Below are 19,470 nucleotides of genomic sequence, written 5' to 3'. Positions count from 1 at the left end.
ATTCATTGCTCAATAGGGAGTAGAGAAGCCCCAAGCTTGCTTCAAGGAGAATAGATTCCTTTCAAACTTGATATTTTCTCAAAATGAAGACCTTCCTAGTAAAAAGGATCATAGCAAGTGTAACCTTTGTAAGCTACCACATTGCCAAGAAAGACACAACGGCAAGATCAGGGGCCCATTTTGCTTTCGGAATATGGTCGAAGCCAATGTAAGATTAACACCTAGACACTTTTAAAAAGTTCAGATCTAGAGAAACATCAAAGAGGGCCTTAAGAGGAGAAACACCACATAGAGAATCCAAGGACAAATGAGTGAACAAATATATTGTTGTATGGAAAGCTATTAACCAGAAAATGGAAGGCAAATGAGCGTGCAACATAGGAGATAAGCAGGATTCTATGATATGCCTATGTTTCCTTTCGACAATAAAATTTTGGGCTTGAGTGTGTGGACAAGAATGTATATGAGAAATGTCAAAAACAATAAGAGAGACCAACATTTGATATTCATCTCCACCATCAGATTGGAAAGAACAAATGGAAAGCTGAAAGTAACTTTCTACTAATTGTTAAACTTGGTGAATACAGTAAGTAGATCAGACTTTCATTTAAAGGATACAACCAACAGTACATAGAAGTCATGAACAAAAATGACACAGTAATAAAAGTCATCAAAGGAAGCTACAGGGGAAGGCCACACACGAATTACTATGACTGAGATTCAAAGGCTTACAGCTATGTGAAACAACAGACAAAAAAGGTAAAACGATGGCTATGTGATCTATAGCAAGCATCATAGTAATTAAAATTAAAGTATTAAATGACTTCAAAGTTTGCTTAGTGCGGGTAATAGCAGGAGTCCTAAACGACTATGCCAAAGAGACAAGGAAGAACAACAACAACAAAAGGAGTAGTGAAATGAAGAGGGATGGAATAGAGCCCATGGCTACTCTGGCCTCTCTGAAGTACTTGGGATGTCTATAAATCTTTAATAAGGAAAGAGCCACCACAAAAAACAAAAGAAATATTATTGTCTGAAGAAAATTGTGAAACATACAATAAGTTGAAACTCAACCAGCAGCATTTAGAATTCTTGGCAGACAAAATTTGAGTGACCAACCAAGAATTTGAACAGCGAGAAGGGACTCCCGACCATTACCTACAACAGTGTTCTCATGGCCAGAATATGGTTCACAAATTGCAAGATTGCTTAGATCTATGGTTAGATGAGTGTTAGAGCCTGAATCAAGTACCCATAAAGATGAGGATGAAAATGAACCAAGAACCACAACGGTGCAAAGCTGCTTACCAACATATCAGTGGTTAAAATGTTGTGAATATGATGAACACAAATGTCAACAAACAAAAATTCTAGAGCTTGAATTTATAGTATGTGAAATAAAGACAGTCCCTAGTGGAAAAGTTGCAATCAAATGAATTACCAGGACCTTTAGATTAGTTTTGGTCAGGTTGTTTTGTTCAATCAAACAGAACAATCCCTCGACAATTGCCATTAAACCTTTGATTACCATAAAAGCGTTGGCCACCACGGAGGAATTGCTAGAAAAATTTCTCAAACTAGATTGAGCACCAGAGTTGGAAACAGTAGATGCAAAGTTAGCAAATATTACTTATGATGCCAAATGAGCAGCAGAGGCACGAATGTGTAATTCTTGAGTAAACAAGAATCCAAAAAGGTTGTTGAAAGTAAGGGACTCTGATCAAAGACAGATGAAAGTTGAAAAATGGTGGTACTCGTCACTGAGACTTCATAAAGTAGCTAATATGAGATCTTCATTGGGTACCAAAAAATTAATTGCATCAAGAGCATCTGCAATCTAACAAATCTCCAAAAGATAATCACCAATTGAAGTGCTACTGCATTGAATCCAAAACAAACGGTCCCCAAGATCCAATGTAAGAGATTTGGTAGTAGGTGCTTAGAATTCAGCTAGGGTTTCCCAAGCCTACTTGGATGTCTATGCATAAACAATGTGAGATAGATTGCTTTCACTGAGGGAAGAAACAATCCAACTCAATATGAGTTGATCTTTCCAATCCCAAAGGTCAGGTGTGAAAGCAGAAGACGTTGACATGGACAAAGAAGAAATAGACCCATCAAAGGGAACTAAATCAGGTGATGGAATTGGATTAGACCATGGACATGTGTAGATCCATCGACAAAACTGAACAAATTGTGACCTCAAAGAAGAGGAACGAAATGCGCACGCTAGAGCATATAGTTACCAAAGTTCAATTTCAATGGAAATGTCAAATGAGTATTGAGAGTACCAATAGGAGATGGTGAAGAATGTTAGGATTAGAGCAATCAAGCACATACAATCAAATAGAAAACAAGGAAGAAGGAGACACAGATTAATTTTACCCTAGTTCACCTCAATGTGAGGTTACGTCCAACATTAGGTTTTCACCCCCACGTCCGTTGGCAACACAATGTGAAGCACGAGCCATTCTCAACTAAGAACCTGCATTCACCATTCAAAACAGGGAGAAAAACTTCAAGAATCTCAAAGAAAACAAGAAAACACCGGAAGGTTCAAGAAAATGGAAAGAAATTTTTGCGAGAAATGAAAAGACTCAAAAGAAACCAGACCGATCGATGAGTGTAAACCAAACCAATTTTTTTGAATAAAAGGATCAAACTTGTAACTTTCTATAAACCATTGACACTCAATAGGAACCAAGCACTCACCCCTGCAACAGTAGTTGTCCCTATTACACCCAAACTCATAGGTTCCTCTATCAATGTAAAGTGAAAAACAATTCCATACAACCAAGACTAGCTAAACTTGAAACTTGGGAGCTCCATTGCATCCCATAGTAACTCCCTCTGCATATGTTTATGTCATTCCCCTACAGAAAGGATGTCTAATCCTTTGATGTAGTTTTTGCAAAAAGATATGCAATTGAATTTGCTTCATGGTAGAAATATGATATCCTACAATCAATGCCATTCAAGAAAGGTTTCAACTCACACTAGGCCTACAGAAATATCCATGGAATTTTAAACTCACCCTTATTTCTCTCTCCACCATCAACAAATGCATCTCAATCTAGTGCTTCTCCACCACCACATCACGAGCTGCTTTCAGTCCCTTCATAAGCCCTATAAACTCAACCTCTATGCATGTTGTAACACCCACATACCAACGGAAAGAAGACAATACATTGGCATTAGAATCTCAAACTAGACCACCAACTTGTAGTTGACTAGGGTTGCCTAAAGCAAATCCATCAATATTTAGCTTAACCTAGCCCTTTGGCGGCTTTCTCCACACCACCTCTCTAGGGCCATTGCTAGACCTCACCTACACCATCACTCCCAGTTGAATCATCACTTGTGTATTAGCTCTACTCAAAGCCATATCCACCCTGTAACTCCCTAGTTGCAACCCTTTGAGAATTGCCTAAGAACCCACTCCACCTGACACCCTAATGACCCAAATTTCCTACTATTGTGCTCCATCCAAGTGGAGCATGTTATGAGCATAAAGCCCCTCATCCACACATCAACCAAGGTTTTGAGGTGACTCTTCCTTTTCCACTACTTCCCCAAGTCCACCATGGACTCCATCTGACAACAAAAATGTTACATAATTTTTACCAAATCTCTTCCACAAAACGACAATGGATAAGTGTTCAATATCTTTAGCAACAGTACCACAGTACATGCACTTGGAGACCAAGGAAACACCACGCCACTAAACAAGAGCATCCATTTGGAATTTCCCCAACGTCATCTTCCACCCAAAGATACACTATTTTGGCTGCAATTTGGTTCCCCATATGGTATTGAACCACTTGACCTTCCATATTTCCTTCTAAGAATAGTCCAGGTAGATTTCATGGAAAATTGCCCATCCAACTTAGATTTCCAATGATGCTGAATTGCTGATCCATCAAGTTCAAATCCCTCAAGACAATTGATTGACCTGCGTTAGTGATAAAACCCAATTTACCATATCAACTTAAAGGAAAATCCCACACCCTCTCATGTAAAAAAATTAAGCACTTTATTAGAAATGTTATGAAAAAAGGTAACCCCCAATTGTGAACTCTCCATTATAAAGTAAGGGCCCAACCACCTGTCCATCAGAAGTTAACACTCACACCATTACCAATCATCCACCGTTCTTGTTCAAAAATAATACCCCAGACTTTCCTATGACCGAGAAGAATAGAAGAGCATACTTTACCTCTTTTCAGTGAACCATCCACAGACAAAGAACTAGCCCTCAAGAATGATCCCATCAAAGAGGAGTGATGTTTAATCTTCCACCCTAACCTGCACAAACAAGATAAATTTACATCCCGCAATCCCCTAAGACCATGACCTCCTTCCTCCTTGGGGTGGTAAAGGTACATCCATTTAGCCATCACCAATTTACATTGCTCAATTTTCCCTATCCAAACAAAATTTTGCATCCACAGCTTCACATATGTAAGCACAAAAGACAACCACAAGTATACAGAAAAAATGTGAGTCGGCACACTAGAAATAATTGACTTCACCAACTCCACCCTTGCTGTCTGTGAGAGCAAAAGGCCTTTCCAACCCTATAGACAAGCCTTGATACGATCCACGATTGGTAAAAATATGTCTCTCATTGCTCTTCCAATACACAACTCAACTCCCAAATATCTAGTGGGTATCGAAGTGGCCTCTATCTAGTGGGCACCTAGTAAATCAAACTAATTGATACCATGTAGGAACTGAGATTTTAATAATAATATGGGTTACATAAGGCATATATTAGTCCACCAAAACTATCTACAAGAAACTTGTATGTGGATATGGAACTCTCCTTTGCACATGTAGCTCAGTCCTAGCCCTAATGGCTCTCCGTGCCTAGAAGGAAAGATTGAACCATTTCCACTTATTAGGTTTTTGATCTCTACATTTGGTCCCCTTTGCCTTTTTTTGGGCCCTCTGAATGAGAATCTTTCTACCAAAAGAGGAATAATGTATGCTCATGATGCATTTTAGGTATTAAAAACTATTTGATTTGATGATTTCATTAATGATTTTTCACCAAAAAAACACTCCAACAATTTACTCAACTTATAGGATGATGGAGATTAAAATTATTCGAGAGAAAACAATAGGAAGAGAGAGAGTCATTCAAGGTCAACCCTTGGCATGGATTAAGGAAACCCTATAACCCCAACATTTGCTCACTATGTTGACCCCTTTTTCTAGCCAACCCATCCTATCATTCTCTTTTACTTTATCTAGATATCCAAAATGACTACTACAAGTACCGTTTATGTACAATTACATCAGTTTATATCGATTTCACGTTAGCAATGTTAATGGTCTATCTACTTCCGACATTATGCACTAAATCTTAGTATCTAAATGATACCATTGAGATGGGGGGGGGGGTAATAGTTATTTTGAAAAATATAGGGTTTTGTCTATAATTTCAGTATGGTAGAGGGGCTAATAATAACTTGTAGGAATCACAAACTTATCAATTGTCGGTATTCATCCCACCCAAAAAAATAAAATAAAATTATCCATATCAGCTGCAGGTTAGAGATCTAAGAGCATAGTTTAGGGCCTACATTGGCTAAATAAGAATCAGAGAATTTTTTTTTTTTTTTTTGGGGGGGGGTGGAATTGAGGATTGTTCAGGCTAGTTTATGCACACCTCAACAACCTAATTGCTCAAGGAATAGCTTTATATATTATATAAATGGTAGAACTTCGCCTATTGCCCTAAAGGTATTCAAATTTTTGAGCTCATACTATAAGTTGTTGTTCTTTGCCAACTTAACCAATCTCTTGAGGTTAAAGATTGTAGACTTTACTAACCAACAAATGGGCCAAGTATTTCAGAGCTCATTAACTGAACCCATGGCTCATTGCTTTAGATACTTTTTGATCCCATACTCTACATTGGGTGACCCTAATGAAGAGTTTACTGCTCTCTTGAAAAGTAGGACTTGTTTTTCTGTTCCTCCTCTATGCTCTCATAATATTATTGGTTGTAAATGGGTTTTTCACATCAAGCGATAGGCTAATGGTCCATTAAAAGGTACAATGTCAAATTAGTTGTTAAAGGTTTAACCAATAGAAGGGTTGGACTACAATGAAACTTTCAGTTTGGTTGTCAAGCCCAATACTATTCGGCTTGTCTTATCTCATGCAGTGTCTTGCTCTTGGCCCATTTGGCAATTGGACATTCAGAATGCATTCCTTCATGGGTTCATGAATTAAATTTATTTATATGACGCAACCTCCAGGGTTCATCAATCCACATCGTCTTGATCATGTATGTATGCTTCATCATTCTCTTTATAGTTTGAAGCAAGTCCCTCATGCATGGTTTGACAAACTTAGGTATTTTCTTCTCGAGTATGGTTTTGTTGGATCTAGGGGACTAATAGCTCCTTATTTATTTTTCATGGACCTATTGACACTATGTATATTCATGTTTATATTGACGATATTATCCTGACTAGTAGTTTTTGGCTTAAGCTAGTTCTTATGCAAGATTAGTTTTATTTTTGCTCTCAAGGATTTGGGCCCACTCCACTATTTTCTTAGCATGTCTATCTCGAGATCCAACGATGGCATTCATCTCTTCCACATCATTACATCAAGGATCTACTTCAAAGGGCAAACATGTTTGACAATAAACTTGTATCTACTCCAATATCCACTACTGACAAATTGAGTAAATTTATAGGGGAACTAATGCTTGATCCTACCCTTTATCATAGCGTTGTTGGGTTCTTCAATATGCTAACATGACACAACCAAACAATCAGTTTGTTAATAAGGTCTGTTAGATCATGGACTTTCCGATTCTCGATCATTGATCTGCAGTGCAACATATTTTATGGTATTTAAAAGTTCTTCTTCTCCTAGTATTTTTATTCGCCATCAATCTCCAATAACTTTATTGCCTTTTCGGATGTTGTATGGGCTCATTGTTGTGATGATAAAAAATCTACGGGTGGATATGCTATATTTCTAGGTTGCAATCTTATCTCATGGAGTTCCTGCAAGAAGCCCATAGTTGCTCGGCCTAGTTCTGGATATTATTATAGGGATTTGTCCAATGCAATAGATGAGCTCACATGGCTTCAATTTTTTTTAAAGCAGTTACACTTTTATTTACCTCGAGCTCTAACTCTATGGTGGTAATGTTGGTGTCACTTATCTCTCTGCAAATCCAGTCTTTCATGCCTATACAAAGCATGTTGTGATTGATTTTCACTTTGTCTTGGATAATTGCAAAATGGGACCTTTAGAAATGATATTTATCTACTTAGGACCAACTTATTGATATTTTCACAAAGCTACTCAACAATCAATGGTTCAACATCCTATTGTCCAACTTCAAGGTCTCATCTCTGTCCTTGAGTTTGAGGTGGTGTGATAAAGATATTTCTGGCAATTCACAACATCCGTGGCTGAACCCGTATCTCAACATATTATAATCTCTAGAGTTTTGCCTCATCTCAAAACACATTTGGATCTCTAGAGTTCTTTCCTATCTCAACAACAGATTTCTACTTTATCTCAAACACGCAAGAATCATTGTCAATGTAAAACCTAGTCCCTAACCTTACTCGTGTAAATAGAATTTTACTAGAGGGGAAGGGTCCTAAACTTGTGATGAACAAGGACTCTAACTTATTAATATGAGATGTATCATAATCAAGGAAGCACAATCATTATCTCCGTGGACGTAGGATGCAACGTACAACAGAACCACATAAACATTCTCTCTCTCTCTCTAGCCACACAAGGCTTTCAATAATCTTGTGTGAATCTAGATGGAATTAGTACAAGATTTTTAGGATGCAAATGTCTAGAAGTAGTGAGACATTTCTTATTTTCTAGAGGGAGTTATGTTCACTTTAGTGAAGAAGGTTTTGTCTGCCAACCTATTATGGAATTCCTAGTTCTGCTCAATTTTCAAAATCACTTCTCTGCTTTCAACCACATTAGAACTAATCTATCTTGGAGGACTTGAAACCAACTATCTCTTTGTATCTTCGATGTCTTGTAAAGGGTCATTCTCTAGGTTCAAGAATTTTTATTTAATGAGGAAGTTAGCTAATCAAACTAGTTGGTCATTTTCAAGGAATTTATGAAAATTGCCTAAGCATGGAGAGATATTTCAATGCTCAACTATAAACTCTCTGTTGTGAACGAAATTGACACTGTATTAGAACGATATTAGAGTTTGGCCATTGACTTTTGTTATCCTAGTTTTGCTCTTACCCGTTGGTAGATTTCAGAGGAACGCGAATGTAGCAACTTTGAATATTCACTTCCATCCTTGACCCAAAAAAAAATTACTTCTATCACCTGCTACATTTTTTTATTTAAGCATAAACCCCGGCCCCCCCCGCCCCCCCCCCCCCCCCCCCCCCCCCAAAAAAAAAAAATTGTAACATCTACGCCTATTTGTGAAAATCATCCGAGATTTTCATTTTACTATTGCGTAGAAACTCTCTAATTCATCTAGCATGAAATGGTCATTCTTCTCTAAGCAACCAGTATGGCAAGAGGACAATTAATTTTGAGCCAATCATGCGTTTATGGAATGCACTGTTTTGATGTAATGGTTTGGGTCAAGAAGCCGGAAAACGTGTCTCCCACTTGTTGTTTGTCCAATACATGAGCTTGCGTTTCCCCTAAGAAACGGGTTTTCCAAGGTTCATATTTGTAAGAGATGTCTTTTTTTTTTTTTGGTCAATAGAAGATGACCCATGTCAATTATATCTTACATGAACAAGGAACTGAAAAGGGCTAAAAATTCCCCGAAAAAAAAAAAGAAAAACAAAAAAGAAGTTGCATAATTCCAGAAGAGTAAAGTAAGGAGAATGTAAAAGGGAAGAGATTAGAGACTCACTGCACATATCTTTCTGGGTGAAGGTAGTTACTTCTGATCTTTGGAATTTCCCATCTTCATATTGAACTATTTGGGGTTCTTGGTCTGCACTCACCCATGTTAACCTCATCTGCTCTACAAAGAACCCACATAATTAGACCTTTTCAGTTCACATCTCTGTGGCTATAAACACATATTTGCACATATAAGAACCTCACTTACCGATTCTCCGGTGGAATCTATGCTTGAGAGATGACCATATAATGGAGATTTTGGGTTAGCAAAGCTCAAAGGATTTGATCGTTTTAACAAACAAGGCAGTTCGAGCCCTCCAGTGAAGAGCACAAACTCTATATCAGTTCTGATGTTAATGACATGAAATGTCACTGAACCCATACATGTTCTCATTGCACATACGCCCTCTTTGTATTCCTTACATTCGTGGTTCTTGCATGTTGGATAATCTGGATCATTGCTCAAGAACTGGGCCTGTTAGTTTCAAAAAATAAAGATCATTAATTCATAACCTTGCAACATATTTGATTTTTAAAATTCTCAATTGGGTTTACCTTCACAGGATAATGGCATAGAAGGGGGAGTTTGCTTTTATCTCCAGTTTGATAGTAGAATAGTTCACTCAAAAGACAAGCTGTAACACTGTACACAAAAAAGAATGCTCTGGTAGTGAAAGAAGGGGAGGAAACAAATTAAAAATGGGAGAATTTAAAGGAGTCTTCATTTTTTGCTAACCTGGAATTAGAGGGTGAGATCATGGCAACCCAATCAAACTGTGCAGGATGCGAAATTCCACTTACGGTAACTGTGACATTTTCACTGTCAGAGAGTCCGAACCCACCTCCAGAACTGGTAGTGATTTCAAGAAATGGATGCAGATGAGAACAATCAAATATAGATTTTCTGTTCAATAACCTAAACTCTGATATTGCTGTAAAGTCCTGAAATTCTTGTATTGCCGTAAAGTTCTGAAATTTTTGTATTGCCGTGTAGTTCTTAATTTTATCCATGCAAGTCAAAGGTCGAGACAAAGAATAAGAAAAGGGGGAGAAGTAGAAATTATAGAACGAGGGTGAGAGTAGGTTCCAGGAGCCAGATAAGAGAACGAATACAAAGAAAACAGTCCCGAAATTGAAATTGAGAAAAGAGCACATAATTAAAGATGAAGGAGAAGAAGAAGAGAAGCAGAAGAGAAGGAGAAGAATATTTAGATAGCTAGAGAGCTTGGTTTTGAAATCCTGAATAGTGATTTCCGTTCAAAATATAAGAATGAAGCACGAAACTTGCCACGTTGCTGTTGTTTCTTTGAATCGTTTGAGATACTTTTTCTGGGAATAAGATGTAATTTCTTCTTTCTATGACTTGGTCTTGTCTGGTAGTGGAGAGCTTCATGAACATTACTATCTGAATCATTAAAAATTTCATCGAACTTGTCTACAATGGCATTTCAGAATGGGTTGAAATCCCCCTGCATCACATATATGAGTGCCACCTGTACTTCTATTTTTTCCTACCGTTGGATAATTCAAACCAATATAATCAGTGGTTCACATGAATTCAGATCAAACAAAGATTAAACCAAACCATCTCTTCCACTGTTCTTTTCTATCTTCCTTTACATTTGCATAAGTCACTACTGCATTTTGGGCTGTCCCAAAAGTTGCGATTTTTTAACTGAAATCTTCCTTTTTCTAAGATTGGCATTGTTGGATGAGAATATCAATTCTTGTTTATAAGAAATTCTTCCTTTTCAGATTTGAATATTAAACTGATTTACTTTAAAAGTTTCCCTACGACATTTTGTCTTCTCCTGTTGCCTTTTCTTAATCCCCTCCTATGATCCAGGTTCATGGAGTTTGGGACCTGAAGCACAGCAGTTAATTGCTTCGCAGGAAAAGGAAGACAGAAAAGAACAGTGAAAAAGAGATGTGGTTTGGTTTGATCTGAATCAATATGAACCATTGATTAGATTGATTTGAATTATCTAATGGTGAAAAAAGTTAAATGTACATGTGGCATTCATATATTGAGTGCCGCTGGATTGCCGCTCAACTCTTGGCTGCAAAGGATTTCAACCCAAAAATATCACAGGTTTTAATCACTGTCTACTTTTTTGAATATTCGCATATTCTATTTCTTTCTTTTCATTTTTCAATTAAGGAATATTTTTTATTACTATAATTAAAATGTCGCTCAAATATTGGCGTTTTGTTATATTTATATTGGAGTTTTCTGGTGTAGGTTCCTCTACTATAAAATAATGTTAGGTATCTTTAGTGCAATAAATTATGTATGGATTCCAAAGTAACTAACATCGTCTCCTACCATTAAGTTCTTTCAAATTTCAAAGTTGGAGAAATCAAAGTACACCTCATATTGTTTAAATATATATGATATGACTAAAATACCTCAATATCTTATTTTTATCAACCATGCAAATGTGCTCTTGAAGTAAAGGATTTCACATCCTGAAATGATGAATTAGAGCGGAAGTGGAAGAGATGGAAGGACATTCTAGTTGGGGAGATCATTAGTTTACTTCAGATGATACTCCTTCATGTGACATGGTATTTGCTCCCTACCAACAATCCTTCTAGGGTTGCTTATATTCAGACTATCAATTTGGATGGAAAATCCACGAGACACTTTTGAAGATGATTGAGAAAGGAGTTCATAGGAACACATGATTTTCTAAGAAGCATGGAGATTAATGGGAAGCGAGTGTCCCTTGGTCCTAAAAATATTGTTCTTGTGGTTGCGAGATCAAGAACACAGCTTGGTTGATTGGTGTTGCAGTCAACGTTGGCCGTGAAACCAAAGTGATGCTCAACAATTCCGAAACTGCACCCCAGAGGAACTGGTTGGAGACCCAGATGAACAAGGAGATCATACAGCTCTCTGTCTTTCTTTTCATATTGTGCACGGTGGTTACTGTCTGTTCAAGGGTTTGGTTGCATCACACGGTGATGAGCTTGATTATATCCCTTTATTCAAAAAATTGGATTTCCCAGAGAGAGTGTGAAATCCCATGGATTTTGACACTTTAACCCTTTGGTTCAAGAACTGCGAACTTGGAGTACAAGTAAGCGACAACTCTAAACCATAAGAGTTAAGTCCAGGTGTTCGGAAATGGAACCTATGAAGGTGGATGACCAATGAAGACCCGATCACTCTAATGGATTTCAAAAGAAGAGAGAAGATCAATCTTGAAGGCATAAGGAGGTTTTGGCATGTCCGTAAACCAATGCTAGATGATTCGAATTTCAAGGTAAAATATACCAATGATCAGCCCTTGAAAGGACCTTTATACCCTTTGAAGCCCGTCGCAATCGGCCTTATCATTAGGAGATATAGGGTCGGTTGATCGGCTGGACCAACCACCCCTGCCCAATTTCGGGGCAGATTTGGGAGATATATTATGATTCTCTAACCCCATAAATGCATTGTTTTTGCAAAAAGGAGGCTGAGAACATGGGAGAGAAAGGGAGCTTGCAATTTTGAAGCTTCTTCACTCCTTGGGTGTGAAATCCAACCCTAACCCTAACCCGGAAACCCTTTTGGTTGTAGCTCCGAAGACCCGAAATGAAGGAAGAAGGCAATTATTGGCCATCTCAATGGAAGACATGGTGTTTGACCTAGAACCCATGGAGATTGATGATGGTTTCCATACTTGGAAACCTTGTCAAAGCTGGAGAAGAAATTGCACCTTGAAGAAGAAGAATTTGGTTGATGGACTTGAAGCCTAGGTGGACATGGTTTGAAGGGATCCCTCAATGCTAGGTAAGTTGCTTGTTGTGTTGGGAAAAGCCCCATTGAAAATTTTGAGGTTTGAAGCTTCAATTACCTGATCTAGGCTTGCTGTCAACCTAAGTCGACTGCTTGGGTCGACTGGGCCAATCGATCCATAGTTACAGGGGCTTAAGTGTAAATCTCTGATTTTTAGGGTTTTGATGCTCTACTTAATAGAACTTCGTGGTTTTCAGCCATACTTGTTTCTAAAGCCTCTGAGAAAGCTCTCAAGCCCTCTCTTTGGTGTTGTGGAAGATCCGTTGCGAATTCTCAAGTTTTTCGACGGTCATCCCTCATTAAGGTTAGTAATCACTCATAATCTTTCATTGATCTATTCTTCTAATTGATTCCTTTTCATCTCTGTGATTTTGAAAATGGTTTTGTATCCTTACAAATACCTCTTCTTCAATCTCTGTAGTTGTGAGTGAATCTCCATTCACTCCAATGCTTTCTATGATCTACACAAATCGAATTTAAGAAAAGACCTTGTGAGATCTTCATGAATGTGTGATCATTCTATTGTTTTTTATTTTGAATCATGCTAGATTCATTCCTATATTAGTTTCTAACTATGATCAACTGTTATTATTCTTCTAGAGTGAAATCTCATTCTCTCTAGCCTCTCCGTAGAATTCACGAACTGTTTTCTCTGAAAACCTTAGTTTTTGATTAATTTAGAATTCTATCGTTTTGATCATTGTTGATGTCTAAACTATGCTAGATAGTCTTAGACTATTGTTTTAGAGTTTCCCTTAAAATTTCGGAGTGTTTTGAATCTCGGAAGATGAGTTTCGGATCAAAATCCAGGTTTTTCGCTCTCCGTCTTGTTCCTTTGGGTCGATTGCCCAGTAGACCCAGCCAATCAGCCCACAATGACAGTAGTTGTTTTATTGATTTATTTCGATCTTTTTGACTTCTAATCTTCATGAGCTTATTCCTAATGATTGAACTATGCTTGTTTAGGGTTTATATGCTAACCTTGGACCTATCCTCTTTATTTCTCCAGAATTCTTCGAAGTTAATTAAGGTAAGGATGGTTGTTCCCTAATAAACTAATATGCATGTTTACCTGTATTTGATTCGGATTGCATGATCATACTACTGTTGTCTTAGCTTTCTTATAATTATACTGCTATTGTAATTTCTTCAACTACAGTAGGACTTGTTCATGTGATTCAATTATTATTTCAATCATGTATGAATGATTATTTCCCTATGTATTGTATTATCAGTTGTGCTTGTGAATGACTAATTTGGGAATGTGATTGCTTAAGTGTAATTGGGGAATGGGAAATGTTCTTTTGACATTTCTGTCTTTGGATATCAGTGGAAGTGGTATGGGACGCTTTCCTATAATGCCATTTGACTTTTTCCTTGATTATTTGTTGACAACCTAGGGCTTGTCTAGCAGTGTTTGGATAGGTTTACCCTGTTATATCAGACCCGATTCGGAAGGGTATTGAGACCAAGTAACCTGTGGTAGCAATGGGGGTTAGTGGGCGCTCAAGACCGGTAACCAACCCGTGAGCGGACATCAGAGCTTTCCGTTTACTATTTGTGGATGACCAATAGGGTTGATGAGCCCGTAGTCCAAGTTGATTGTAGCCATAGGATACGCTGACCTTAATAAGAAGGGTACTGGAAAAGGATCGCGAGAGGTGAGGAATGGAAGTATCTAACTCTGAATTGATATAACTAAGTAGAAAACTTGAATTGGGCTAAGTTTAACCTTGACATGCACCAATACTCAGACCAATGGTGATGTGAGAGAGCGGTGACCTAAACCCCAGCCAATGAATGTCCGAGAGGGATGCATAACCCAATTACCACCGGAGAACCCAAGATACCAAGATGGTTAAGGGAGATTTGAGACCTACCCAGAGGAGTATGGTGCTATGACTTAAAGCATGTCTACCAATAGAGACCATCATGCATAGACTTAGAATCATAGTTGCAAGTCTATTTCATATCATGTGCATCCTTTATGTTTTGCTATCATGCTTTATTGTTTTATTGGGGAATAAACTGCCTTGCTAAGTTCTTTTGAACTCACTTCTTTTTGCAACACCTTTGCTAGACTTATCTGCAGGTACAGATGACTATGAGGGCCAGTACTATAAAGCCCAAGCGGATGACTCATACGGTACCCAATGTACTGGCTACGGTCACTAAGACGGTGAAGACTACCAGTACGAAGTTGGAGCTTATCAAGATTAGTCCGGCCTTAGTACTTGTGTGTCAGCAATGTGACATCATCTTTTTTTTTCTTATAGACATACTGTTTATAGATTTGAAAAACCATTTGTTTAGATTAGTTTACTTCTTTCTTTCCATTTTGGAAATTGGTTGTAATACTCTTTTTACTTTTGATCTACTTTTCCACTATTACTGTAGAGTGATTTTTTGCTACACTCTAATATTGATTTTAGTGTTGTTCTTGATTATATTATTGTAAATGTGGGAGGTTGATTTCCTCGATACTAATATTTAGGGCTGTGGATCACACACTCGGGTATGCCAGATAGGGTACCGGTTGGGTGGATGTGACAAAGTGGTATCAGAGCCCACAGTTCAAGGATAATTGTCTGTGAAATTTAAAAGTAACCGCAATCGCACGATATCGTGTAGCTAATGGGTCAATCTCAAGGAGGTATGCCACTTATAATTCAACTTCTTAATAGTAATGCGAGAGTGGAATGATTCAATTTCTATTAACTAATTAACTAAACTAAACGATCATAATCTATACGTCTAATGCAATCGAATTGAAACGAAAAATAAATTAAACATAATCAATACATAAATAAAAGACAGGAAAAAAAAATGCGAACAATAAAAATAAAAAGGAAAAGAAAGTAAAACCAGTAAGTATGTTAAAGCAGTCAGTAAAATTTAGTTCATAGCTAAAATGCAGATGCAACACCACCCGTCACCAGAAGCAGAGGCACGACTATAGGCTTGCTCCGGTTATGTGGTCCGAGATGATTAATGAATAGGCAGAAAGTAAATAACAAAACAATAAACAAAGCAATAAAAGGAAAAGGAAGCCTTAACCAAAGAGAGGCACGACTGTAGGCATCTCTGATCAAGGATCCAGGGGAAGGGAGAACAATAAATAATGCTGAAAATAAGTCCTAAATTAAGAATATGGAGAGGTAGATAGAAGCGGGAATGGAGGAATGAGAGAAGATTAATAAAGAAGGTTACTTACTTGCGAATTGAACAAACGATTCGAATCTCAACCAACCCTAACAATCAGATCTAGATCTAGAATAATCTAAATCTGCAACTGCTAGACCCAGAGAAAAACGAATCTAAAAAAATTGAAACTTGAACTTGAAGCTTGAAATTGAATTGCATTACATAAAAATATTAAACCTAAACATTGAATCTAGAAATTTAAATTTCACTAATGTAAGCAAAGAAAACTAGAGAAAACCTTAATAAACTAAAGAGAGGAGAAAGAATGTTTCTACTAAGCTCTAGAACACCCTCCTTTGATGGAGTATGCTCTCATTTTATAGAGTTTACATGAGATATGAAGCACGGCTGAATTTGAATAAAACTCAGGGTTTCTATCTGACTCAACCAATTAGGGTTTTAATGTAGTAATCGTGCCGACTTAGAGAGATCAGATGCATAATTCCACCATTGGATTTGAGGTTTAAATAGTCGTGAAGCTCTCCTCCAAAAATCAGCACGATCGGACATCGGATGACCGTTCAATGAAGGGTTTGATCAAAACTGGACAGAGGCATTCAAAAACGGGATTTTTCCTCTTTTTCTTTCTGAATATAATTCTTTTTCCTCTTTTTCTTTCTTTAATTAAATCCAAGATAAGAGATAAGATATTGAGGTATGCAAGGACTCTTTTCCATTTGGACTCTCTCAATAATATCTCTGTAGATTTGATTTAAAATCTCAGTCGTAGATCAAATTTGCCTTCTTTATCTTTTCAATATTTCGGAGTTGGCCCATTATCACACATCTCTAGCCCATCATGCTCCAGATCAGCCCATTTTCGCATTTGAGAATTTGAATGGACTTCTTGACGTGTAAAATAGCATGATTCAAGCCCAAAACTCCAAATATTTGTTTAAATCTTGAAAAGTCCTAAAATCTGCAAAAATAATATAAAACCCAAGGTAATTCCACTCTAAGTGTATAAAATGCATGCTTTATGCCCTAAGATTTCACACATAAATGTGCTCATCAGATTCCCCCACACTTAGACTAAGCTTGTCCTCAAGCAAAAATTAAAGAAATATACAAATGCAGGTAAGAAACTAGTGCAACAAAATAATTCCTAACTCACTTTCGTAGGAATCACGGTTACACTTAGCATGTGCAACAAGCCTTTAAACCACTAGGTTACCCCTAGAGGACGAGTTTTGTCTCGTGGATGTTTGTAGGACAAGCCTTTAAACCACTAGGTTACCCCTAGAGGACGAGTTTTGTCTCGTGGATGTTTGTAGTGAATGTACATCCAAAATTCCAATTTTAGCTCAAAATAAAACATTGCAAATTCCAACTCTAACAATTGATAAGTACTCATACATGATCAATAGCTATGACAATTTTTCTCACCATTGATTTAAGATCCCCCACACTTGGAACTTTATTACCCCATATTGATTCTTGAGACTGTCCGACAAGCCGCTCCATATCCCATTGTTCTCTTAGCATATATCTCAATCAAAGACTCACCTTATATCTTTCAAGTACACCTCTTATTTAAGCAGAACCACTAATAAAGTAAGGGGACCAAGTACTAAGGTTTTGAAGTATTTTTGACCAAACAATTTTACCAAGGCATTGATGACACTTGTATTTATCTCTTTCTTTTCTTTTGAGTAGTGAACTCTACATTACTCCACTACGGTTGGCTTGAATGACATGGTGGAGCAAACACCAGAAACCCAAGTTACTTTGTAGCTTTGCTTTGCATATGCCCACATAGACAGTGATGCGAGAGTTCTTTTCAATAATCTCCTTCCTAAGAGTTTCGATCAAGTCACCTCAATTCTTGAGTCGGAGTGCCCTATCTAGTTCCAAGGAATTCAACTTTTACTTTCTACTCTTTTTTTTTTTTTTTTTTTTTGTCATGCCATACATAAAATTGATCTCAACTTCTAGCCAAAGAAACAAGGACCCACAAAACTCATAGATGGTCCAACGCCTTAAGTTAATGGCCTTTTATTTTTCTAAGGAAATTATCATCTCAACATATATACAAGTTACCTTCCTCTCAACAGGGTTTTTATGCGTTCATGATGGGTACCAAAATCACTCTCATTTCACACATCATAGCAATTGAAAGAATATGAATACTAACCAAAAGTCAAAGTTAAAATCTACAACAAAGTTATACCCCCCCCACACTTAAGTAATGCAATGTCCTCAATGCATGCATGAAAAGAAGAATAAAGGCAATGCAAAAGAGGGGTATACCTTTCAGTCAAGATGTGTTTATCATGGGAAGCTTTTGTCTTATCTTCAATAGCAACGTATGATGGGGAAGGCACTCCAAATAAGAAAAATCATGAATAGAAAAGTCATCCCTAAAAACTTCAAGAAAAACATTCACCATGTAAAAGAAAATTCTCATCATACGTTGAGGTTCTTTAGACGGTTTAGCATCCTTCATAAAATGAATATGATGTTGTAAAATGGAAGAGCTTAGACCTTTGATATTTGTGATAAACCAACCCAATGGTTCTCTATTATTTTTCAACAGTGTGATCAACTCTTCTGCTTTGTCAGGAATTAAATCGGAGACAACAATGACGGGAAGAGGATTATCTTGTCCCGGGAAAGTATACTTTAAATTAGAAACCAATTCTTTCAATTCTAGCTTGGGTGATTCAATTATTGAAGGCTTAGGAATGGAGATGGAGATGGATAGGGGTTTAATAGGCTCCAAAGGTGTGTGAAAATTTAAGACTTCAGAAAAGAAAGTTTCACTATCATCATCCAACATATCCATACATTATTGAAATTCATAATCAAAATCAATTTCAAAGTTGGTAATCACATTATTAGGAAAATCAAAAGATTCCTCAACTACAGTATTTGACTCATTCTCAACTTCTATGGGTTTCTCAAACAAACCTTTTTTAGGAGATACTTGAACATTTTCCTCATCACAGTGGTCACTAATCTCGCTCTTTTCATTAATATGTGACTCACCTGTTAAATACCCTTTCCCACTTCGCAATGCAGACACAGAATTAATTGGAGCTAAAGAAGAAGGGGAGGATTCAACTTGGTTGACTTGATTTGGTAAATTTGATGGTCTTTGTTGAATCTGAATCCTAGGATTTAACTCAGGTTGGCTAGGCATTTTACCTCTTTCTCGCTCAGACAAAGCATTTGCAAGAGTGGAAATTTGTTTTTCCATATTATGCATAGAAGCCATAAAGGTGCTGGAAAATGCTTCCATATTTTTCTCTAAGGTAGAAAAACGAGAAAACTCCGAATTGTTACCTTTGTTGAAACCAAGTGATGATTGATTTTGTGAAATGAGAGGCATATGAGGCACAATAGAAGAATTGACAGGCCTAGCTAAATTGGGATTCTGAAAATTAGGGGCTTGAGGGAACTGAACATTTTGATTATAAGAAAATTGTGCACTTTGTTGTTGAGGGGCACAAAAGTGATTTTGTGTGGAATAATTGCTTAATCTATTTTGGTTTTGCCCTTGAGACCATGAATAGTTAGGATGATTCTTCCACCCAGGATTGTACGTGTTACTGTACAGGTTTGGAAACATCGCACTGACATTCTCATGT

At 37.3% G+C, this 19,470-nt stretch overlaps 1 protein-coding gene across 1 annotated transcript in view; it reads right to left on the bottom strand.

Annotated features, from left to right (window-relative positions):
* Nucleotides 1-10,083, bottom strand: part of LOC149028910 (putative inactive purple acid phosphatase 27) — a 40,332-nt gene extending 30,249 nt beyond the window's left edge. The window contains exons 1-4 of the mRNA XM_089139323.1: nucleotides 9,626-10,083; nucleotides 9,445-9,532; nucleotides 9,098-9,364; nucleotides 8,897-9,005 (exon numbers count right to left, since the gene is read on the bottom strand). Of these exons, the coding sequence (XP_088995449.1) occupies nucleotides 8,897-9,005; nucleotides 9,098-9,364; nucleotides 9,445-9,532; nucleotides 9,626-10,044 (883 nt within the window). The 5' untranslated portion in view covers nucleotides 10,045-10,083. The remainder of the gene's footprint in view (nucleotides 1-8,896; nucleotides 9,006-9,097; nucleotides 9,365-9,444; nucleotides 9,533-9,625) is intronic.
* Nucleotides 10,084-19,470: the final 9,387 nt, after the last annotated feature.

Source organism: Hakea prostrata, chromosome 1 (assembly GCF_041222555.1).
Source record: "Hakea prostrata isolate BN-2017 chromosome 1, UWA_Hpros_2, whole genome shotgun sequence".
Classification (NCBI taxonomy): Eukaryota; Viridiplantae; Streptophyta; class Magnoliopsida; order Proteales; family Proteaceae; genus Hakea; species Hakea prostrata.
The sequence above is the reverse complement of the archived record's forward strand: the minus strand, read 5'-3'. Positions and strand labels throughout refer to the sequence as shown.